This window comes from Hipposideros armiger, unplaced genomic scaffold, assembly GCF_001890085.2.
Source record: "Hipposideros armiger isolate ML-2016 unplaced genomic scaffold, ASM189008v1 scaffold_1004, whole genome shotgun sequence".
In the NCBI taxonomy this organism is placed as follows: Eukaryota; Metazoa; Chordata; class Mammalia; order Chiroptera; family Hipposideridae; genus Hipposideros; species Hipposideros armiger.
Genome location: NW_017732354.1, coordinates 123878 through 148791, shown reverse-complemented (window position 1 = coordinate 148791; position 24914 = coordinate 123878). Strand labels below are relative to the sequence as shown.

Here is a 24914-nt window from a genome sequence, read left to right as displayed (position 1 = left end):
CCTATCTGCTGGTATGAATGCATATCACCCCAATACCATCACTTAGGCGGAGATTCCTCTAACCTTCATGAGCTGACCTGCCCTTGGATGTACCAGACTGAGTCCAGAACCCAGAGGAAGGCCTGCTTCTGCTTTCCATGGCACCATTTTGTATTCATAGTAAGGATGCATATGAGTCAGCTCTTGGCATTTTCCTTCAGTCTAGGCTACAAAATGTGGGGCATTTGGGATGACATCTTGGCTCATGCTGATCTTATTTCTCTGATCAATCCAGAAATTTATGGAAAAAAGGCATCTGACACCTCCTCCTACAGAACTGTTGTTTCTGGAAGTGAACCTTCACTTGTAATGTCTCTTAAAAATTAAGTCACATGTTGTTTCTGGGGCTCTGAACCATCTCTCAAAGACATTTGCTGATTAGTATGTGAATGCATAAAAAATAATTTAGCACTTTATTCCAGAAATCCATTGCCTTAGCCTTTGAAACTGAGATCTGCCTGTGATTCAAAAATCAGATTATAACCACCAAAACACTGTTTTGAAGAAGTTGGAATTTCCTGGCTGAAACAAGGAGCATGATTATCAAGGAAGTGTCCACACATTAACAATATTCTAATATCTTCTCTCATTCAGTTGGTTGCCTCTTTATTTTTCAGATGGTTTCTTTTGCTGTAAAGAAGGCTTTTAGTTTGATACAGTTCTCTTCATTTATTTTAGCTTTTACTTCCCTTGTCTTAGAGGTCAAATTCATAAAATTGTCTTTGAACTCAAGGTTTATAAGTTTAGTACCTATGTTTTCTTCTATGCAGTTTATTGTTTCATGTCTTACGTCTAGGTGTTTGATCCATTGTGAGTTAATTTTGGTACATGGTGACAGATAGCAGTCTAGTTTCATTCTTTTGCAAGTGGCTTTCTGATAGGGGGCTAATATCCAAAATATATGAGGAACTCATACAACTCAAGAACAACAATAAAAATCAATGCAATTAAACAATGGGCAGAGGACCTGAATAGACATTTCTCCATAGTGGACATACAGTTGGCCAATAGACATACAAGGTCTGACAATTATGTTTGTGAACTCATCCTAGAAAAAGTGCTACACCACATTGCTGAATATCACTATGGTCATTTTTGAAGTGCTCCCCATGGGAAGCAATGCACTGATGCCATTGCCTATACCACCCTTCGAAGCAATTTTGGAACTCTTTTTCTGGAATGGCCATCAGACCTGTTGTTGTATTACACTTGATGTCCTGAATGTTATAAAAATGTCTTCCTTTCAACAATTCCTTTATCTTTGGTAAAGAAAGAAGTCATTGGGGTCCAGGTTAGGCAAGAAGGGAAGGTGTTCCAATACAGTTATTTGTTTTCTGGCTGAAAATTCCTCACAGACAGTGCCATGTGAGTTGGTGCATTGTTGAGATGCAAGAGCCATGAATTGGCGAAAAGTTCAGGTCGTTTGCAACTAACTTTTTCATGCAGCCTTTTCAGCACTTTCAAATAATAAACTTGGTAACTGCTTGTCCAATTGGAACAAATTCATAATGAATAATCCCTCTGATATCAAAAAAGTTTACCAACATCATTTTGACTCTTGATTTGGACTGATGGAACATTTTGGTCATGGAGAATTGGCTGACTTCCGTTGTGCGCTTGGATGCTTTGTTTCAGGGTCATATTGGTACACTCATGTTTCATCACCATTGATAACATGGCCCAAAACATTGTCTTGCTTCTCCAAAAAGTCTAGGCAAACTTCAACTCTCCTTTGCTTTTGTTTATCTGTGAGCTCCTTCAGGACCATTTTTTGCACACACTTTTCTTATGCCCAAATTTTCAGTTCCGATTTTCCTAACTGTTTCTCTATTCATGTTTACTTGGTCTGTTATGCTTCTCACAGTGTGCCCAAGATTTTGATGTGCAATTCGACAAATTTTTGTAATGTTTTTGTCAATTCTGCTCCTTACTGGCCACTCTGAACTCTTTTGATCAGTGACATATTCTATCTCATCAGAAAAACATTTAATCCATTTGTACACTGCCATTTTCTTCGTGGTATTATCCCCATAAATGTGGACTAACATGTCCTTGATTTCACTTCTGCTCTTTCAAAGTTTAACAAGAAGGTTAATGTTAGTTCCTTGCTCTAATTCAAGCTCAGACATTCTCACAATGGCACACAAAAGCAAGCAACAACAATAATGATCACCACTAAGCAATACACCCCCGCATGTGGATATGAGCACAGCTGTGAGACACTGATATACCAAGGTTATGTGTTGCCTTACAGCCGATTCCAAGACCACCCCCTCTGCATTAGCCCCTGACCCTATTAGTCTTGAGAGAGTGTCTCGGCATGACCGAGGCCCGGTGGAATGATATCGGTAAAGCTCTCTGGGTGGGGGTGGGGGGTGTCTCGGTATGACTGGGACCTGATGGAATGATATCAGTTATCTCCCCTGGGAGGACACAGTAACAAGGTGTACTGGGACTATGTGGCGGATGTATGAAGGCATAGCATTTGTTGGAATACAATGGGATGGGTTAATGGAAAACAGCCTTAAGGCACACAATTACACACGGTTACTAATTTACAGCAGTTTTACTTCTTTGAAAATTCTCAATAAAAACCATGCGCTGACCCGATTCGGAGCTCAGTCTTCTCTGGCTGAGTCCCTTGGTCTCGCTGTTATCTTACTTTTGTCTCTTTTTCTTATTCAATTTGCGTCGCCCCTCTCGAGTCCCATTTGCCCTTGCCACGCAGGACGTGACAGTTATGAAACCCTACTGAGCTGTTTGTACAGTGCTGCCTATGCAAGTGCATGGTGGCAAGTATGTGAAGTTAATTGTTATACCTCGGATGGAAAAATGCACAACATCACTAATCATCAGAGAAATGCAAATCAATACCACAATGAGGTATCCCCTCATGCCAGTTAGAATGGCTATCATCACAAAACAAATACCAAGTGTTGGAGAGGCCATGGAGAAAAAGGAATCCTCATATACTTTTGGTGGCAATGCAGATTGGTGTAGTCGCTATGGAAGGCAGTGTGGAGGTTCCTCAAAAAATTAAGAACAAAATTCCCATATGACCCAGCAATTCCTCTCCTGGGTATCTACCAAAAAAATCTGAAAACATTGATCTGTAAATATATATGTGCTCTGATGTTCTTTGCAGCTTTATTTACAGTGGCCAAGACATGGAAACAAGCAAAGTGTCCTTCCAAAAAAATGCATCATGACTTTTCCAACAACACAAAAAAACTGAAAGCTGCAAAGAACAAGACAGACAAAGAAACAAAAGCTTATAGACATAGACAATAGATTAGTGGTTACCAGAGTTTAAGGTGGAGTGGGGTGGCAAATATGGGTGAACGGGGTCAAATATATGGTGATGGAAGGAAAACTGACTCTGGGTGAACACACAATGTGATATATTGATGATGTATTACCAAATTTTACACGTGAAACCTATGTAACTTTACTAACCATTTTTACCCCAATAAACTTTAATTAAAAAAGAACAACAACAATATTCTACAGGAGAAATTACGAGCCTTAAATGTTTTGTTTTGTTTTTTTAATTGGGGAATTGGGGAGGGGACCAGCAAAGTTGTTGTTCTTCAATCTTAGTTGTGGAGGGTGCCAGTCACCATCTGGCTGCCTTTTGGCAGCACGTGTCCTCTAAGCTCAAGGTGCTGTGTTACAATCTTAGTTGCGGTGGGCATAGCCACCATCCCATACAGGAGTTGAACATGGCAGCCTTATTGTTAAGAGCACACACTCTATCCACTGAGCCATTCAGGCGGCAGCTCAGCTTAAGGTTCCGAGTTCAGTCTTAGTTGCCAGCGGGCATAGCTCACCATCAAACAGGCAGTCTTGTTCTTAGGAGCACGTGCTCTCACCAGCTGAGCCATCCTGCCAACTGCTGGCAGCTCAGTGTCAGCTCAGCTTAGGCGAGCCCACTGGCCCATGTGGGAGTCGAACTGGCGGCCCTGTTGCTCAGAGCTCATGCTCTTAAGCTAGCTCTTAACCAACTAAGCCACTCAGCTGGCCCAGGTTTTCATAAAACAGTTGTGCAAAATGGGCCTGAGTTTGGCAATGAAATATATATATATATATATATATATATATATATATATAGAGAGAGAGAGAGAGAGAGAGAGAGAGAGAGAGAGAGAGAGAGATGATAGATAGATGATATATATGTATCTATATATATAGATAGATAGATAGATATGTAGATATATATGGATAAAGTTTTTATTTTTACTTTCCATAAACACAAGATGGCATCAATTTACCATTTTTAAAAGTTTGACACATTGCTGTTTTTCAGTTTTTACATTTTTTTCAAGATTACAAAGTCCTGGGTGAGGTTTGGTTATAATCTTCCCTCAAATATGGAATCACACTCTATGAAGCCAGGGTCACTGCAGTGACTAAGAACCCACAAGTAGAATAAGATTTGTGATTGGCATTGTTTGTATCAAGGCTTCAATTCAGGGGGAGTGGCTCTAACGAATAAGGTGGATACTGCAGGGATTTTGCTCACAAATGTCCAATTATAAAGTAAGTTTCAAAGTCAAAGCCACATATTGGCAATTTGGTTAGCCCTTTTTCACACAGACCCACCAGAATTTTTTCTGTGAAAAGGAAAAAGAACATGACTCCAGTTATCACAGGCCAGGCAGTAAGAAACAATAAATACTAGGAATCTATTTGCATGCTTCAGTTCTAGCTCTGCGTGTTTGTTACCAGATTTGGAATGCATGTGTGAGTGTGCATAGCCAAGACCAATCATCAGAGCAGGTCACTGCTGGCTAGAAATAGTTATCCTATAAATGGAATTTGGATTTCTCAAATTGGCTACAACATAGCATTTGGCTAAACATTTTATGATCACATTTTCGGTAGTGTTGGTTTTTGAAGAATTCAAATTGTGAAATCCTTTTCTGTCAGTTTTGTAACTCTGAGGCGGACCCCTGTCTAGTGAGTTTGGGACAAGACCTGAAAATGATGAGATGGCATGAGATAAGCATGTCTGTTATGTCTTTTCTCTGCATTAGTTTACAAGTGTTAGAACATGTGCTCTCATTCAACTGAATAATCCCCAGGTGGCCTGGCTTCCAGGGCCGCTGGATTCTGGCCCCTCACCTGATGTGCTCCTCCCAGTGCATCAGGTGTATACTCTTACCCTTCCCAGCTTAGATATGCCTTTCCTCAACAGCCAATCCCTCCACTTGTACACTGGATTTCATCTTCCTGTTCTTTCTCCAGTTCTTTACGGTATTAATACCTGCTCTCTATTTTGTAACTTCAGTCTACTTCTAGCAGAATCCTCACTATAGCTTTTAAATATGTTAAAGATTCTCCCATTAAAAATAACTGTACTTGGCTCTCACACACTGCCCCAGCTACCCTACTATGTCCCTACCCCCCACCTCCAACTCCTTCAAAACTTATTTGGACTCCCAGCATCTATTCCCTCACCTCCCACTAATGCCTAACCCATTTCCATTTAGCCTCTTCCTATTCTTAACACCTTACACTGAAGTTATACCTGGGCATCTAAATTGAGTGCACACTGTCCGGGTCTCCTTCTTGAGCTCTTAGCATCATTCAGGGCAGCAGTTCATTGGCTTCTCCTTAAACTGTTCTCTCTTTCCTTGCTTCTATGACTTAATCCTAACCTTGTTTCCTCGCTCCTCTGGCTACTTCTCAGTCTCATTTGCAGATGTATCCTATCCACCCTGGAATTTACAACTTCCAGGAATTGAGTTTAGTTTTTGCCCTGGTGTATCTCTCCTATGCCCAAAGTTTAAATTACCACCTTCGTGAAGGTGACCCACAACTATACGTTTCCATTTTATTCCTCTGAGTCTTGATCTATAGATCCAGTTGCTTTGTTGACATGTCCCCATGGCTGTCTCACAGATTCCTTCAGCTCAGCAATTTAAAACTTCTTCCTCGACCTCCCAACCCAGTCTTGTATCTATGTTTCCTTTTCATTGACTGGAACTGCCATTCAAAAGGCTGTGCTAGCTTATATCTTACCCAACCCATCTTGAAATTCTGGTCATTTTTTACCTCCTGAGTCTCTTGAATTCTTCGCTTCCCTCAGTTCCACCATAGTCTAAGATAGCGCCATCTCTTATGTGGTATATTGCATTAGCCTTAAATGTGGCCTTGCTGCATCTAATATCATCTCCACTGGGCAAAATAACCCTTTCAAATGCAAATCTGAACCGCCATCCCCTAGTTAAGACACTTTAGAAATTCTGTTCTACCCTGAGGACATGACTAAAACTCAAAACGTGAGTCACCCAGGCCTGCGTGATCTGGGTTCCACCTGAGATGCTAGCCTTCTCCCTCACCATCTCCACCACCACTTTGGCCTTTTCCACAGTGTGCCTCTCTCTCTCTCTCTCTCTCTCTCTCTCTCTCTCTCTCTCTCTCTCATCACAGAACCCTCTCACATGCTATTCCTTCTGTCTGGATCACGCTCCTACCCCTCTAATACTTACCAAGTTGGCTGCTATCTTCCCATAATACAAGCTTAAGCTTCACGTCCTTATGACACCCTTTCTGACTTCCCTTGCTTCTCTTTCTTGGTACTTATCATGGTTACAATGTTTCATTTGCTTGCTACAATTGGTGAATATCTGGCTTCCCTGCTAGGCTCAAGCCGCACAAAGTCATGAATTGTGTCTGTTTTTATTCATCATTATGCCTCTAATCCCAAGCAGAAAAACACAATAGGAGCTCAGGAACTACATGTAAGATGAAAGATTGCTGCTATGACCCCATAGCATATTTTTCTATCTAAAGAGAAACTGTGTATAGTTATGGTTAGGTTTAGGGTATCTTGAGAGTCATGGTGACGTGGCCAGCAGAAAGCTTCATGGCATACATGAAAGGGCATGCAACAGGCTACTGTGTGTGTTCTTCTAGAGCAGCAGTTCTCAACCTTCCTAATGCCGCGACCCCTTAATACAGTTCCTCATGTTGTGGTGACCCCCAACCATAAAATTATTTTCGTTGCTACTCTATAACTGTAATTTTGCTACTGTTATGAATCGTAATGTAAATATCCTTTTGTTTTCCGATGGTCTTAGGCAACCCCTGTGAAAGGGTCGTTCGACCCCCAAAGGGGTCGCGACCCACAGGTTGAGAACTGCTGTTCTAGAGGAAATAAAGGGCAAGCCACATGCTATTTCCTTTATAGCCAAAGAAAAAGCAGAGTAATGGAAAAGTTAATTTAGGGCATTTCAGCTGAAGTCCATCCTATGCCTGGGACAGAGATAGCATTATAGGCTAGTTAAGATTATCCAAGATTGGCTGTGGGGAAATGCAGTGGGTGTTGTTCCCTACACATTGGGAAGCATAGCAAATGAAGTTTTGAGAAATTTTACTAGAAACACATCCTCTTGTTTGCTTAAGAGCAATCCCTACCTTTTTTCATGATGCAGAACATTTATTGTGCTCCAGTCTCCAGCCCTAACCCATGGAATGTGAGAAATTCACACTATCCATGCCCCAGAATTAAAATCTAAGCAAACGACAGCCCTCATTGTGATCCAATTCCCCATGTCAGTTATTAAATTGGATGTGGACTTGCATTGCGTTTCTGCCCAGGGAGGTGTCAGAAGCTTCCTGGGTACCTGTGAGAACAGCTTCTCACTCTTTTTAGGAGGCACATGTGTTAAACTGTCCCTCTCCTCCTCCTCCATGCTGTTGGGTCTGACTGTGGTCCTGAAAGTTCTGCACCGGCTTGTGACAATGAGGAGAACTGGCCTGTGAGAGAGAGACAATCTGAGGATGGCAGAGAGGGAGGAGAGAGAGCACTGGGGAGGCGGGCTTGCTCTCCTCATTGAGAAGTGGTGGGCACGCACACTCTGTAGGACACATGTGTACAAGCTCATGTTGGTGCGTGTGCACAAGAGAAATTTGAAAACATCATGTACTCAGTGTCCTTGTACCTTTGTATATATATATGTATACATTATCTCCGTCATGGAGTCGCATCTTGTACCACCAGATTTCAGCAATAAAAGTGACAGATAGTCACATTCATCATTTACAGGTGAAAGAAAAATTGTGGCATAGAAATCATTGAAAAATCCCTCAGCCTATCTAATGTTGTTCTGGGTCTAGAAAACAGAAATACTCTTTATCCCATGAGAGTCATTTCTGGAAGACTATACCTGTCTCCCTGGCTTATTTTGCTTTTCCAGCCTCCTGGTTCAAGAGGCATTAACCATGTTTTTCTGTGGACATTTTCTAGACTGCTACCCTCAAATAAGGCTTTACCTGTTTTCCAAAGCAATTTATCATTGAAAGTGTTACCGGTCAAGAGAATGCTCCCCCATACCCCAAATACTTTTAAGTTTTATTTCCTATAAAAATGTTAAGTGTAAAAATGTTAAGTATTCTCCCTACTTTCTTAGTTTCATAGCCCCTGGCTTTGATTACTCTTCTCATCAGTCTGTGAATCCTAGGCTAAAGATTGCTCCTAGCCTGAATCCTAGAATTCTCCTATCCCCCTGCTTCTTGATTGCTTTGTAAATCACTTTCTGAATCCTAAACAATAAGCAAGTCTCCTGCCCCTGCTTCACATAACTACTTGAAAGCCTGTGACTTCCTAAGATCCCCCAGGCCAGTAAGCTAAATGCCAAACCCATTCTGGGCCCAGACAGCTGACACCACAAGAGAGAGTAACAGGCTGAATGGCCTTAGGCTTCATGAGAGCTAACAGATTTATTAATTAAAATCTATTTTTCCTCATTCAGGGACCTTGGGGATACAGAGGATACCCCAACAAGATTGCCAGTCGCAACCAAAGAAGCCAACGTGGTCTTCCAGGCGGAGCTCAAGACCCATTCCTCTCATCTGAGATCAGCTAGTGTGAGAGTTCTGTGAATCCCCCAATAGGCAGGGACAGCTCTAAGACCCTGCCCACCAGGAAGCAGATACAGAAGAAGAGGCTTCCTGTCCCTCAACTTCCCATAGAGATTTTATGGGGATCACGTCTCTCAAGGGGAAAACTAGGTAGGCAGTTAGAGGCAGGCATTGGGTCCCTGCATTCCTGCATGTCCCACAGGATGTGACCGCCCGGTGACCTCCCCTCAACCCAAAACTTCTTTTCACTGTAACTGTCTACCCCTGAAACAAATGGGTGCAAAATACCCAACTAGATCAGACCAGTCACTCGCACCTGCACAGTACCTCTTGTCAATCACAGGTGCCAATCAAGTGGCCCCACACCCATAGGGGAACAGCCCATTCTAGAGAAGGGATAAAAACCCCAAGTCCTGGGAAGACCTCCCTTTTTTTCTTTTGATTTTGGATGCCCTGCTCTTTTGACCGCTTCTTCCTTTTCGAGCCTTTTGAGCCTCGCCTTTGCGCATGGCCTGCTCCAAATTCGTTGGAATGTAATTTCTCTTCTAATAATGGGCCCTTGAGCTACTCTCTACTGCTCGGGCCTACTTCTACTCTTTGAAATGTACTATCTCTTCAAATAAACTACTTTTTCAGTACTTTACTCCGGCATCTCATTCAGTTCTTTGCTCGAGTTGCCAAGAACCTGGACTGCGCCGAGAAGGGCTCACTTTCCGACAACAAAAGCACCTGGATTATTTTGTTTTGCATCCTTGAATTTTGGTCTATGATTTCCAAGCAAGGAAACAGTTCTCATAATCACATATTAGTCTTTTCCAACTGATTATCTGTTCCCCTCTGCCTCTAAACTTCAGAACCCCCAGAGATACCAGTAAATGCTTTTTCTGGAAATCCATGTTCTTTCCAACTTGGCCACACCTGGAGACAGGAATAAGATGGAAGGAAAGGAGGATAATATTTATTGAGCATATGTTATGTAGCATGTACTGAATTAGGCCCTTAATTTCTGTTATCGCCTTTACTTCTCATAACTCTGTGAGGTATGAATTTTCCACAGTTTGCAAATGGGAAAATGAAGTACATACGGTTCAACGATTTGCCTGGGGCACACAATTACTTCTCAACACAGCCTTCCTTCTGTCTTTCCGCAGAATTAATGTGACTGACACCCCGAGACCTGGGGGTCCACAGAGGCAGGAAGACCCTCTTCCACCCTCCTTGCCCCCTCAGCTCCTCGGGGATATGTGCACAACTGGGAGATGGGGTGGCGGGTGCCTTGGAAGCTGAATTCCTCAGCTCCCATGAATTCAAGGCTCTGTTTTTCTGAAATTTGCTGGAGGAGAGCTGGTCCTGCCATTTAGGGGGAAACTTCCCAACACCCACTGTTTCCCAGTGCCCAAGGACTACAGCAACCTCCCCCACTGCATCAGCCCTTTGAATCTTTGGGGCAGGAGGCGATGTGTTCGGCGCTGTGGGGACTGTCACTGTGGCATTTCCAGATAGATGCACAGACCCCCACGTTCCTCTCCTAGATCAAGGACGCACACCTGTGTTGATTGCAGCACTGCCTGCAATAGCCAAGATATGGAGGCAACTTCAGTGTCTATCAATAGAAGAGCAGATACAGAAGTGGTACATAAATACAATAGAATATTACAAAGACATGAAAAGAATGAAATCTTACCATTGGTGACAACATGGATGGACCTAGCAGGTATTATGCTAAGTGAAATAAGTCAGACTGAGAGAGACAAATACCACATTGTTGGGGGGAACCCAGACAAAGAGACAGGACACCAAGGTGTGGGAAGTCACTTTTATTAATGCCGGCACTGGCTGAGCGGATTCACATCCAGAGGCTGAGCCCCGACCCGGGTGGGACTCGGGGCTATATACCCTGAAGTTTCCAGGTTGGCAGCTAAGATTTATTATTAGGACATGTGGCCATTGTGCCAGTTCCTGACTGGCTCCTGGGTGAGGTAGGAATTTGGAAATATTAAATGCAGAAGTCTTGCTGACCATATAGTCCAGGAATGTCTTTGTCTGAAGCCCACGTGAAATCCTTAGTGACCACATGGTCTGGGAAGGCCTTTGTCTAGGGCCCACTGCTACAACATGATCTCTCTTGTATGTGGAATCCAAAAAACAAAAACGCAAAGGAATAAAACACAAACACTTTCATAGATACAGAGACCAAATTGACGGTTGCCAGAGAAGAGGGAGGTTGGGGGGTCTGGGGAAAACAGGGAAAGGGATTAGGAAGGTCAAATTAGTAGTAACAAAATAGTTAAGGGGATGTGAAACACGGCAAGGGGGATATAGTCAATAACATTGTAATATCTATATATGATATCAGGCAGACTCCAGACTTAGTCAGGGATCACCTCGTGGGTTAGATGAATGCCTAACCACCATGCTGGACACCTGAAAACTGATGTAATATTCTATGTCAACTGCCCCTGAAGAAAAGGTGCCACACTCAGCCCAAGGCAGCCATTCCCAAATGCTTCCCTCCGCCCCATCTCTTGCTCCCCCTACAATCAAGGGCTTCTCTCTTCCTCCCCCAGGAAGACAGCCTAGCAAGTTGTCCCATGGAGGACTGATGTTCTCTGCTAAAGGGTCGGGGGGACAGGGGCTCCCCATTTCTGTGCAGGGAAGAAACATCTTGCTGGCCGTGGCCTCACCTGACAGCCTCGGACCAAGTGAACACCCTGCCTGACTTGGAGGGAGATGAGGGCCGTCTCCATGGAATGGAACCCACAGACAGAGCCCCCTCCCTCACAGCAGTTGAATGTGCCAGCTGTGTGGGCTGGCAGCTGGCATGGGGCAGGGGTCAGCTCCGCTGGAGCCTTAGATGTGCTTAGGCACCCTTCCTCCTCTGCAAAGCTCCCAGTCTCGTGCTCTGATCCCCCAGCAGCTTCTCTGAGCCCTTCTGTGCTTCACAAAGGCTTCTGCTCACTCAGGCTCAAGTGTCTCCTGCTCTGGAAACTGCGGCCTTCACCTGGATGCAGCCCATTCAGGGTGGTCCCCGAGACGCACTGAGCTGCCCTAGATGTGCTTTCCTGACTTAGGGGACGGGTCCTGCATTCCGAGGGAGAGGGAGAAGGCAGGAGTGTCCAGGCCGGTCCCTCCTGTCTAGGATGGCAGGGCCAGGCTGAGCAGGTGAGTGATGAGGGTGCGGAGCACAAGCAGGGGCAGGGGCAGGGGCAGGGCAGGTGTGGGCTGGGGGCACGGACTTCCAGCTGGGGGGTTGCTCCCAGGTACCTTCGTCAGCCCCACTCCCAGCACGACCGCCTTCTGACCTCAAAGGCTCAGCCCCAGGGTCTCAGCCCCCTGCTCTCCCCGACAAAGCTCAAAATGGACCAGGAGACCTGGGATGTAGGAAACTGTGGCCAACACCTTCAAGTCGTGTTTCCATCATGACCCAGAATCTGCACTTCCAGGGACCTGTCCTCAAGAAAGAGTTGCAGATGCAGGTGTCCCCTTCAGTTTGGTGACTGAAATTGGAAATGGCCCATGTGGTCTCAGACATGGGATCCCGGCTACACACGGTGGGTCCACGCATGTCTCAGCGTGGATATTAGCCCCTCTCCGTGGACATGCATGTTCATTCCAGTTTCGTGCTGTTTCAGCCAGTGCTGTGGGGGATGACTATTAAATACATCTTTGACACCCTCTGCAAGACTGTCTGTGGCTCACCTCCTAGGGTGAGCACTGCCGGGGGGAGGGGAGCACCTGTGGGCCTGGGACGGGTCCTGTGCCCTGTGCTGCCAGAGGAGGGGCCTTTCCCGCTTCTGCCCAGGGATCTGCTGGGACCTCTGCTTGCTCACCGTGCCCCCAGGGTGGTCGCCCCCAGACCAGGACCCTGCTAGTCTGATGGTGGCCACACAGTTTACACCTGCCTGTCCCCATCGAGAGGACAGGCATGTCTGACATGCACTTGCCAAAAGGGTTGCCTCTTGTTGGAACTGCACGTGGTTGCTCTTGGTTGTTTTGAAAACATTGATATTTCAGAGGTTTTTTTGTCCCAAAAGGATGGTAGACCTTTCTCCAGTTCTGGAATGTGAAAAAAAATGCTTTGGGGTTTGTGATTAGTTTTTCCAGCTTCTTGCATTTTCCGTGCTTCTATTCTGGCTGCAGAAAGAGCCTGCCCTTCCTGTCGGTCTTCTGAGGCTGGTGTCACACGGGAACAGTGGTGTCTATCCTGACATTAGGTGCATATTGACTAACAGGGCTTCATGTTATACATCTAATATTTCATCTCTTTGGGGTTTCAATTAAAAGCAAATGCGTTCCGGGGGCCGGCCGAGTGGCTTAGTTGGTTAAGAGTTGACTTAAGAGTGCAAGCTCTGAGCAACAGGGCCGCTGGTTTGATTGCCAATGGGCCAGTGACACTGCGCCCGAGCTGAGCTGTCACTGAGCTGCCAACAGGTGGCAAGATGGCTCAGCTGGTGTAACAACAAGATTGCCTGTTCGATGGTGGGCTATGCCCACCACAACTAAGACTGAACTCGGCACCTTGAGCTGAGCTGCCACCCAGATGGCTCAGTGGATAGACGGTGCGCTCTTAACAGCAAGGCTGCTGGGTTCGACTCCCGCATGGGATGGTGGCTATGTGCACCTGCAACTAAGATTGAATACAGCACCTTGAGATTAGAGTCTATGAGCTGCCGATGGGCAGCCAGATGGCAATTGGTGCCCTCCACAACGAAGACTGAAGAACAACTTGGATGGTTGCCTTCCCCAATTCCCCAGCACTGTTCCCTACCCCCAAACCCCAATAATATCTTTTAAAAAAAGCAAATGAGTTCCAATTAAAAGAGACAATAATTAATGAGTCCCATCAGACACAAAAGAGAGCTTATTCTATGCTTGGGTTTAGAGACAAGATCCCAGAACAGAGGACAGAAAAAAGATTGGGTCAGCCAGGGGCTGGAAAAGAAGGAATGGAGAGTGAGGCATGTGTGCAATGGATTTCATTTGGGGAGATGAAATGTTTCACAGCCAGAGAGTGATGACGCGTGCCCAGCCTGTGCTCAGGAATGCGCAATTTACAAGGATGTCTGTTGCATTTAATCACAATAAATTCAACCCCAAATGTAAGATATCACATAAATACGACAGCAAAATTAAAATCAAGGAAACGACAAATGGAAAGAATAAAAGGGAAACAAAGGAACTTTTGGGTGGAGGACAAGGTTGAAATTGTGGAACAGGAAAGAGTCCTGAGGGGCAATCCAGAATGGGCCACCCCTGCAGGGGCAGAAGGCACGTTGAGAACTCTAGGTTCGCGGCAGGCACCAGAGCTGGTGCAGCTGGCCAGTCATCTTTTGGAGCTGCAGGGCACAATGGCAGCTCCAAGTCACCTGCTGAAACTGGGACTGGTGCAGTTGAAGGCTCATCTTTTCGGGGTTTTGTGTGAAATGACAGCTCCACTTCTGAGGGCACCAGAGCTGTTGCAGGTGGAGATTCTTCCACCAGGAAAGCTGGCAACAATGTTTGCTCCATGAACCCAATGGGCACCAGAGCTTGTGCAGGTGACATGTCATTATTTAGTGGTGCTGGAAGCTGTGACAGCTTCAGTTGCTCTGGAAGCACCAGAGCTGGTGCAGGTGACAGGTCATCTTTTAGAGGTGTGGGGCACAATGACAGCTGCAGGTCCCCAGCTAGGGCCAGAATAGGAGCAGGCGAATCCTCACCCTTTTTGGGTTCTGGGAGTGATGACAGCTCCACTTCCCCGGAGGGCACAGGAGCTGCAACAGGTGACATGTCATTATTGATTGGTGCAGGAGGCATTGACAGCTCCACGTCCCATAGTGGGGACAAAATTGGTGTAGGTGACGGGTCATCCTTTATATATGCTAGGAGTGATGACAGCCCCTCTTTCCTTAAGGGCACCAGAGCTGTTGCAGGTGATGATTTTTCCACCAGGAATGCTGGCAACAATATTTGCTCCAGGGTTTCAGCCTCTGCTCTTGCAGGTGAGAGGTCATCATTTATTGGTGCAGGATGAATTGACTGCTCCGGTTGTTCTAGAGGCACTTGAGCTGGTGCTTGTGAAAGGTCATCGTTTACTTGTGTGGGGCACAATGACAGCTCTAAGTCCCATGCTGGGGCCAGAACAGGTGCAGGTGAAGGCTCACACTTTAGAGGTTCTGGGTGCAATGAGAGCTCCACTTCCCTTGGGGGCACCAAAGGTGACATAGGTGATGATTCTTCTTCCAGAAATGCTGGTAACAATGTTTGCTCCAGGGCCCCAGCAGATATCAGAGCTGGTGTAGGTGACATGTCATCCTGGAGTGGTGCCAGGGACAATGACAGCTCCATGGCCACGGCAGACATCAGGGATGGCGCAGGAGACAAGTCATCTTTTAAAGGTGTGGAGCACAATGACAACCACAGGTCCCCAGCTAGGGCCAGAATGGGAACAGGTGAATCCTCATCCTTTTTGGGTTCTGGGAGTTATGACAGCTCCACTTCCCCTGAGGGCACCAGAGCTGCAACAGGTGACATGCCATTATTGAGTGGTGCAGGAGGCACTGACAGCTCCAGTGGCTCTGGAGACACCAGACCTGGTGCAGGTGACAGGTCATCATTCCGGGGTGCTCCGTGCATTGACGGCTCCAGGTCCCATATGGGGACAAAATTAGTGCAGGTGATGGGTCATCCTTTAGGAATGCTGGGAGTGATGGCAGTTCCACCTCCCCTGAGGACACCAGAGCTGTTGCAGGTGATGAGTTTTCCTCCAGGAATGCTGGCAACAATACTTGCTCCAGGACTTCAGCAGAAACCACACCTGATGCAAGTGAGAGGTCATCATTTAGTGGTGCAGGATGAATTGACAGCTCCAGTTGCTCTGGGGCACCAGAGCTGGTGCTTGTGAAAGGTCATTGTTTACTTGTGTGGGACACAATGACAGCTCTAAGTCCCCTGCTGGGACCAGAACAGGTGCAGGTGAAGGCTCACACTTTAGAGGTTCTGAGTGTGATGACAGTTCCACTTCCCCTGAGGGCGCCAGATCTGTTGCAGGTGATGATTCTAACACCAGGAATGCTGGCAACAATATTTTCTCCTGGACTTCAGTGGAAACCAGAGTTGGGCAGGTGACATGTCATCCTTTAGGGGTTCTGGGAACAACGATTTCTCCAGTTCCCCTGATGGCATCAGAGCTGGTGACGGTGAAGGTTCTACCTCCAGGAGTAAAGGCCACATTGACAGTTCCAAGATCCCTAAAGGCACCAGAGCTGGCCCACGTGACAGTGCTTTCTTTGGGGGTGCTGGGTGCAGTGACAGCTCCAGGTCCCTTCGGGGATCTTCTCCAGATGCCTGCCTCCACCCCAGAGCCACAGCTGCATCTGGTGGTGACAGTGTTGGCAGGTCTGGGACACCTCCTAGGGGCAGACTCTCCTCAGTGCCTGGAGGTGCCTTTGTCGCTGCTCTTGCTCCTGACCCTGCATCGCGGGAAACTGGAGCTGCACCTGGGATGGGCTGCGATTCCTGAGCTGCTAGTGCAGCTGAAAGAGGAGAAAAGGTCACCCACATGCCTGCCTTTCCAGGTGCACTGCAAACCCAGGACCCATTCCAGAGCCGTCCAGAGGAGCCACAGCCCGGGGACCCACCCCAGGACACCTTCTCTGGATTCAAGCCCCCAGATGGCACACTGGGTCCTGGAGCCATCTTGGCTCCTGGCCCAGCACCGGCCTCTGGGGCTCCTCCCAGTGTGTCTGGCACAGAGCCCTCCCTGAGCACTTGCGGGCAGCTCCCACAGGCCCTGCTCACCGTCAGGCTTTGCCTCCCTGGGATCCAGGTCCTCAGGTAGAGTCAGTGGAAGTTGAACTCGGTTCCCCAGGTGTGGGCCTGAAGAGATGACCTGCAAGCAGACCCTGGGGAGTCCCTGGGGAGTGGCCTGGGTGGGGTCTGGGCTGGTGGCCAAGCCTGGCCTTCCATGGGCCCTGGTTCCAAAACCACCGAGGCCACTCTTACCAAGAGGCCGGGCTGGCCCTTGTTGGTGGCGTGGTGCACTTGCCCCTCACTTGGGGACATGGTACCCGCTGTCCCCATCGACTCTCTTGTCACTGATCTCCTGTGTGGAGCTCTGCAGGGACAGTGTCCGGCAAACAGCATGAAGATGTCAGAGCCCAGCCCGGCCACTGAACCCTACTTTTGCCCACCTGACCTTGAGCTCCCACATCAGGCACAGGGTTGTGTGTGCACAGACCCCCACCCCGGTGACATGACATTCCCCTGAGGCTTGGGATGAACCTGGGGCAGAGCTGCTCTGCCCTCCACGTCCCACCCAGCCAGCCTTGACCTGGGGTGTGCACAGGACCAGCCCTCAGGCTTCTGAGCCCCCTCATCCTGCATCTGCCAGCGCGTGCTCCCACACACACACACATGAAGCCCCTCCCCCACCCCCCCACACACACGGGAACAGGGCTGAGGGCTGCCAGGATGCCCCTTCCCTATGGCAGAGCTGCCTCCAATCTCTCTCTTCTCCCCCACTTGTCACCTCCCGAGTGGAGTGTGTACACCCCTTCTCAACCCCTGCTGTACATTCAGTGTGTATGTGTGTTTGTACACACGCACTTGTGTGTGGGTGGGGATGCCCAGAGGAAAAAGCCCCACAAGGGAAGGGAACCCCAGGATCTCAGGGGTTCTCATTTCCAAAGCAATCCCTGTGGGAGAGTTCAGCCAGTTCCCACAATCAGTCAGATCCAGGTCAGGGCCATTGAAGTACAGACTGGGGACAAAGCAAGTGCCGCAGTCAGCCAGCCTCAGGGCACAAACCAGATGCAGACTCTGGGAGTGATGTCCATTGTCAGGACCTCTGCAAGGATTAAGCAGTGCCAAGGAGATTCTCGAGCTGCAGATGGGCTGCTAGGATGCTTGAGGCACTGTTCCTCAGCAGATTGAAACCCTCAAAATCCTAATGATCAGATAGACAGAAAGACACTTGTTCTCTGGGGGAAACTGGATGCAGCTTTTGGAATGTGGATTAAGCTAGAATCCACTCCATAGGAAACCCACAAAGTGGTTCAAAGAGTTGTGTTGGCAGAAGCACTGAGATGGTGCAAAGTGGAGAAAGGCCTGTGGGGCCACAGACTTTCTGCAGGCAGGCAACCAGCTGAGGACATGGCTGTGTCCCAATGTCTCCTTCAGAAGTGGCCAAAGAGAGTGATGAACACGTGGAAAAGGAAGGCGATCTCAGGGGACAGAGTGAAGGAAACAATGGACTGGGAGCCACCCCAAGTTACAAACATCAGGGGACACCCCTTCCCCTGGAGAGCAGTCCCCGGCAACATTGTCCAGGGGGCTGCAGAACTGCCCAGGATGGCGACTGCTCTGTGTCTCCATTCTTCTCTCTGACAGGACTACAGTCATGTGCTCTCTTCCCCCCGACAAATGCTGAGCACGTAGGAGCCTAATTAGTTCTCAGTTGGTTCCAACATATGTGACCTAGAGGGGCCTCTGTGGCATGGACACCACAAGATACTGGATGCAAGCCTGATGCCCTGATGAGATGGGACCTGGGGGACCTGAGATGCAAGATGGGGTGAAGACACATGACACGCACAAGGGACATGAACTGTGGTGGCCAAGACTGACAGCTGGAGCAGATGGTGTTCGGGGGCCTGGGCCTGTCACCTTTTCCTGAACCCGTGCCCTTTGCCCAGTGCTTTGCATCTTCTCGGCACCTTGACTGAGACTCCCCAGGAGCCCCTCCACACTCCCGCTGTCTCCAACAGGGCTGCTCACTCCTGCCTGTCCCCTGGGAGCTTCCAAGTCCCCGGGGGCCTGGAAGTGATATCAATAGATGACTGCCCCTCTCCCACCCTGTCACTTCCATACCACTTGACCTTCCCTGGTCAGAACCTCTCCTAGAATCATGTTTGGGGAGGTGCAGAATGTTGGCTCCACGTGGATCGTTGGCCCCCCACCCAGACTGTCACTTTCTGACCTCCCCTTCTGAAATAGTCTCCCCCACTTAACCCTGCTACAGCCACCTTGTTGCCTTACAGTTACATCTACAACTGCCCCCACCCCTCCGCACTAACCCCTGACCTAACAAGGTCATGAGGGAGTGTCTCGGAAAACTGAGACCCAGTGGAATGACATCGGTCATCTCCCTTAATTGACTAAGACGGGGTACAGTGATGCTGTCCTGGGGCTTGTGCAGGCTGTATGAAGGCATAGTACATGTTGGAATACAATAGGAGCTGGTTAATGGAAAACAGCCTTAAGGCACGTAGCACACGGATCTTTGAGTAATTCAGTTTCACTTCCTTTGAAATTTTCTCAATAAAAGCCATACGAAGACCCGACTCGGGGCTCATTCCACGAGGCTGATGCCCCCTGGTCCCACTTTAGTCTTACCTCTGTCTCTTGTGCTCTTTAACTCTGCATCACCCCTTTCATTTCTCACTGCCCTTGCCACGCAGGATATGACATCTGGCACCCTAATGTGGGGCACGACGAGGGAAGGAAGACTTCGAGTCTGCATCAAGGGTTTCAAGGTGCCAGGCCCGGGACGCGCTGCAGCAATCTACCTGGTATGGAGGTAGGGAAGGTCCTAAGGAATTTAACCAGGGTAAACGGGAATTAACCTAACCATTGTGTGAAAGCGTTTGAATATGTGAGTGACTGATTACAGTTTCCCGGCCTTTGGCCACGAAACTCGAGTGGGCTCCAATCTGCGGTTCCGTAATTTGTCCTAAGGCATAATGGTGACTGGGCATTTGTTTTCGGATGCTTGTCCACCAGTACGGGGGGCTTATACCAGTGCGCCTTCAGCCAAGACAAACTTAGTCCCACGAGGGACGTGGCCAGACGAGCATCTGAATTATTATTATTATTATTTTTTAAAGATTTTATTGGGGAATTGGGGGAGGGGAACAGCGTTGGAGAATTGGGGGAAGGGGAACAGACAAGTTGCTGTGGTTTTGTTCTTCAGTCTAGTTGTGGAGGATGTTGCTTCACTGACCCAAGTTGGCACCATCATTGCACTCTTCCGGGCAAGGCAGATCAGTCGCCGGCTTCTGGACGGCCGCTCACCGCGGCTGCTGGCCGCTCACGCTGGCTGCTGGCTACACACGGTAGCTTATGGCAACCCACTGCAGCAGGGGACTGCAGACTACGCCGTCGCCAGCGACCCACGGCAGCCCAGTCCCAGGTGGAGCTGCTGTTCACCATCTTAGCTGCAGAGGGCAGTGTCACTGGCCCTCATATGTGGGATCCGAACCGGGGCTCTCTGGCATCCCAAGCCAGTTCTTAANAACCGGGGCTCTCTGGCATCCCAAGCCAGTTCTTAACGAACGCGCCACTCGGCTGGCCCCCTGAATTATTTTTGAGTGAAAACTTTTCCTTTCTTTCTCTCCACTAACATGGGAAATGCTGAGAGTCGTTACAGACCATATATTTGTCTCCTCAAGCAACTCCTTAAGAAAAGGGGGATAAAAATCTCAGAAAATAAATTGGAGGAACTTTTAAAGGTCATTGAAACCCACTGTACTTGGTTTCCAGACTTAGAAACAGTAGATTTGGAACAATGGGATGCTGTAGGCAGAGATCTTAGTGAGGTACAATGTCAGGGAGTCATGCTCCCAGCTACAATTTGGGAGACTTTGTTAAGTCCAGACAATTAATAAAGAGGCTGGTTATCAAATTAGGGTTCCGAAGATTTTATTAAGCTGAGCTCAGCGACCGTCTCCCCAGCTAAAGGAAAAACGGTACCCCAGACTCGGGGTCTGGTTTTTTATAAGGCAGGGCTATATGCAAAGTAAGTTACAGAAGCCAAAAGGAATGTGCAGTTATTCCAGTTAAAACCGCATCCCGCTATCACAACAGTGCCGTTATGTGTTATGTTCAGATGTCTTAACAGTATATCGTGACTGGGTTGAGCTGACCACACAACCTGTCCCCTAAAGCTGAAAACTTCTTTGAAGTATAAAGATAGAGACCATGGGAGTCAACTGTCCTTTTGATATGTTAAAATAAAAGCGAGGGGAGAGTTTATTGCTGTGAGGCCTTTTGGTGTGTTAAGATAGAAGCAAGGGGCCAGTTTACTGCTGCTGTGAGGCCTTTTGGTATGTTAAGATAGAAACGAGGGGAAAAAGGGGGAACTGAGGAATGTTTTTTCTTTAACCTTTTATTCCCCAGCAGAAGCAAAGCAGGTATACAGAAGCAAAAAGAGCTGTTAGTTTTTAGAGTCTAGCTGGAGTAGCTGAAGTATAATTTTTTAACGTGAATTTGTCTGGTCTAGGGTCCGGACCGGGGTCCCTTCAACTTGGTGGCTGATCCAGTCAGTTTTGGAACCTTTACACACTGACATGGAAGATGAAGGGAAGATAATGATCAGGACTGTAAAAATCAAAAGGAAATGTCTGAAGAAGATGAGGATAGAGAGGAACTTTTAGAGGACAGAGAGGAAGACCCTTCAGAAGCACCCACAATTATTCAAAATCGTTATATCCATCCTTGGGGAACAATTTAAAAAGTTATAATTTACCTCCCACTTTTTCTCAGCTTCCACCTCCACCGCCACAATCAGTTCAGGCAAAAGAACGGGAGTCACTTAAAAAAAACGCCCAGGGCAGTTCCTCTCCACTGCCCAAGCACCTCCTCCGCCTGCCGGAGGCCCTCATATATCATTGTCAGCAGCAGAACGAGGTATACGTCAGGCTAGACTAGAGGGAGATTTGGACACCTTAAATTTCCCAGTAATAATTTGGGAGCATGTTGCACCCAATGATGAAAATCCAGATGAGGTTCATGTACTCATACATGAGCTGTTTTCCTTTAAATTGCTTAAAGAACTAAAACAGGCAGTAATTCAATTTGGTCTGACATCACCTTACACTATTGGCCTCATTAGAGGTATTGCTGATGGAAACAGGCTAATACCGGTAGATTGGAATGCTATGGCTAAAACATGCCTTTCATCATCTCAATTCCTGCAGTTTAAAACTTGGTGGATTGATGGTGCAGAGATTCAGGGCAGACATAATCAAGCTCACAATATTGACATAGCTAAGGATCAGTTGTTAGGTGATGGTGAGTGGACACACTCCAGCTCAGTTAACCATGAATCATCAAGCGCTGGATCAACTTAAAAGAATTTGTTTGATGGCATGGGAAAAAATAGAGATGGAAGGTAAAGCTCCATCTTCGTTTCAAGAAATATTACAAGGACCTCAGGAACCTTATTCAGAATTCATTGCCCACTTGCAGGATGCTATAAATAAGCAGGTTGTCAATGCTCAAGTGGTTGATATACTTTTACAAATTATGGCTTATGATAATGCTAATGAGGATTGCAAAAAAGCAATAGGAGCTCAAAAAGGAAAAACAGATGCCATGGGCTACCTTCGTTTATGTCAAGAGGTAGGGACTGAACAGTTTAAAGCCACCGTGCTGGCACAAGCTATTACAGGATTGACTATGGGAAAAAATAAGTTTCCTGGCACTTGCTATAATTGTGGAAAAACTGGTTACACAAAAGAGTGCTGGAGGAAAATAAAAATGCCTCCCGTACGCCTAATGATTCTGCTCCTATGGGATCTAAGTTACCTGGATTATGTCCTAGGTGCCAAAAAGGAAATCACTGGGCATCTGACTATAGATCAGTTTTTCATAAGGATGGAACTCTCCTTCAGGGAAACAGGAAAAGGGGCCAGCCCCAGGCCCCCAAAACAACCGGGGCATACGTGACACCGGTCGTTTCTCAGAATTACCAAGCAGTGCCTCCTCCAAACTTTCAGTACAATAATTAAGTCCAGCCACAGAAGGGAGTGCCATGGTAGATGTCTGCATGGCTAAAGACATTTTACTGCTTCCAGGAGAATCACCTCTCCGTGTACCCACAGAGGTTTTTGGGCCAACTCCACCCGATACCTTTGGCTTTCTCCTTGGTCACTCTAGCTTAACCACCAAAGGAGTAACAGTCCATACAGGTATTATTGATTCAGATTATGAAGGAGAAATTAAAATTATAATGCATTCAACAGTTCCTTGGTCTGCTAAGAAAGGAGAGCTGCTTGCACAATTACTTCTGCTCCCGTATGTCCTCCCAGGAAAAAAGGGGACACAAAAAAGGGGAACTGGAAGTTTTGGAAGTACAGGACAAGGAGGTATTTTTCTAGCAGAAAAAATCTCAAAAATTCATCCTGTGTGTCAAATTGAAATTCAAGGAAAGGAATTTAAAGGTCTTTTAGACACTGAAGCCGATGTTTCTATCATCAGTTCTCAAGAATGGCCAAAAAATTGGAAAGTACAGGAGCCTAACTTTAATATTGTTGGAGTAGGAAGAGCCTCAGGCTTACGCCAGAGTGTCTGCATTCTTCCTTGCACAGGACCGGAGGGTCAACAAGGATTTTTACAACCTTATGTTGCTGACATTCCCATCAATTTATGGGGTAGAGATTTACTAACCCAGTGGGAAGCAGAAATTTGGATTCCTCCTAAACTATATAGTCCTCAGAGTCAAAACATAATGAGTCAAATGGGATTTCAACCTGGGAAAGGGTTAGGAAAATTCAATCAGGGAATTACTCAGCCTATCCAACCCTTACCTCAGCAGGGAAGAGAAGGGCTAGGCTATCAGAACAACCATAATAACCCTTTTTTATAGGGGCCACTGTTGAAGAGCTACGAGCTCCTGTGCCTCTCAAATGGAAGAATAACACCCCTATATGGATTGAACAGTGGCCCCTCCCTCAAGAAAAATTAGACGCTTTAACAAAATTAGTACAGACTCAGAACAAGATCATATAGAACCTTCTACTAGTCCTTGGAATTCTCCAGTATTTGTTATCAAAAAGAAATCAGGAAAATGGCTAATGCTAACTGACCTCCAAGCTGTTAATGCAGTCATTGAACCTATGGGTGCCCTGCAGCCAGGACTTCCCCAACCCTCTATAATTCCAAAAGATTGGCCTCTTATAGTTGTTGATTTACAGGATTGCTTTTATACAATCCCTTTACACCCTCAAGATTGTCCACGATTTTCATTTTCTATTCCCTCAATAATAAAGAACCAATTCAAAGATATCAGTGGACGGTATTTCCATAAGGAATGCTTAACAGTCTGACCAACTGTCAGCTTTATGTAGCTCAAGCTCTTACTCCAGTAAGAACCAAGTTTTCTAATTGTTATATCATTCACTATATGGATGATATCGTCTGTGCTGCATCCTCTATGGAACAGTTAGCAGCATGCTTTGAATTGCTTAAAAATCAGCTTGATTCAGCTGGATTTTGTATTGCTCCATACAAAATTCAAACAACCATGCCAGTAGATTATCTAGGAGCGGTGGTCAATAGACAGACTACTAGACCTCAAAAAGTTCAAATTAGAAGAGAGCAGATTTCTACCTTAAATGACTTACAAAAATTACTGGGAGACATCAATTGGCTATGACCCACTTTGGGCATTCCTACCTATACTCTTAGTAATTTGTTTACTCTTTTGCAAGGACTGTCACAACTTGATAGCCCTCGTAAACTGACTCCCCAAGCAATTAAGGAACTAGAGCTAGTTGAACAAAAAATACAGGAAGCTCAGACACAACGTGTAGATCCTTCTCAACCTTTGCAGATTTTAATTTTTTCCACACCACATTCACCTACAGCAGTAATCATACAACAAAATAATTTGATTGAGTGGCTTTTTCTGCCTAATAATTTTGTTAAATCTCTTCCAACTTACGTGGAACTAGTCTCTGAATTAATATCAAAAGCTCGTACCCTAGTTTTACATCTCAATGGACAAGAACCTAGTCAAACAGTGTTTCCCTTTAAAAGACAACAAATTTCTCATCTCAGTATTCATAATGAATCTTGGCAGGTTGCCATTGGCGATTTCTGTGGAATTATTGATAACCATTATCCTAAAAATAATTTGTTTCAGTTTAAAAAAAAACTAATTGGATTTTACCCAAAAAGCTCTGGCCGGTGTTAAGTTTAAGGCTCCTAAACAAAACTTGTATAAGAGAATTTTCGTTCCAAAGAGT

General features: G+C 46.5%; 1 protein-coding gene across 1 annotated transcript; it reads right to left on the bottom strand.

Annotated features, from left to right (window-relative positions):
- Window positions 1-13701: 13701 nt before the first annotated feature.
- Window positions 13702-19357, bottom strand: LOC109375929 (histone-lysine N-methyltransferase 2D-like). Its single transcript, XM_019631529.1, has 3 exons — window positions 19282-19357; window positions 16687-16777; window positions 13702-16421 (listed from the first exon to the last, which is right to left on the bottom strand). Exon 3 carries the CDS (start codon window positions 15247-15249, stop codon window positions 13984-13986), a length of 1266 nt encoding a protein of 421 aa, XP_019487074.1. The 5' UTR covers window positions 15250-16421; window positions 16687-16777; window positions 19282-19357; the 3' UTR covers window positions 13702-13983.
- Between the last annotated feature and the right edge of the window lie 5557 nt (window positions 19358-24914).

What these genes read in the sequence shown, in the direction of transcription:
- LOC109375929 (XM_019631529.1), bottom strand. Translation starts at nt 15,249, where the DNA reads ATGTCTGCCGTGGCCATGGAGCTGTCATTGTCCCTGGCACCACTCCAG.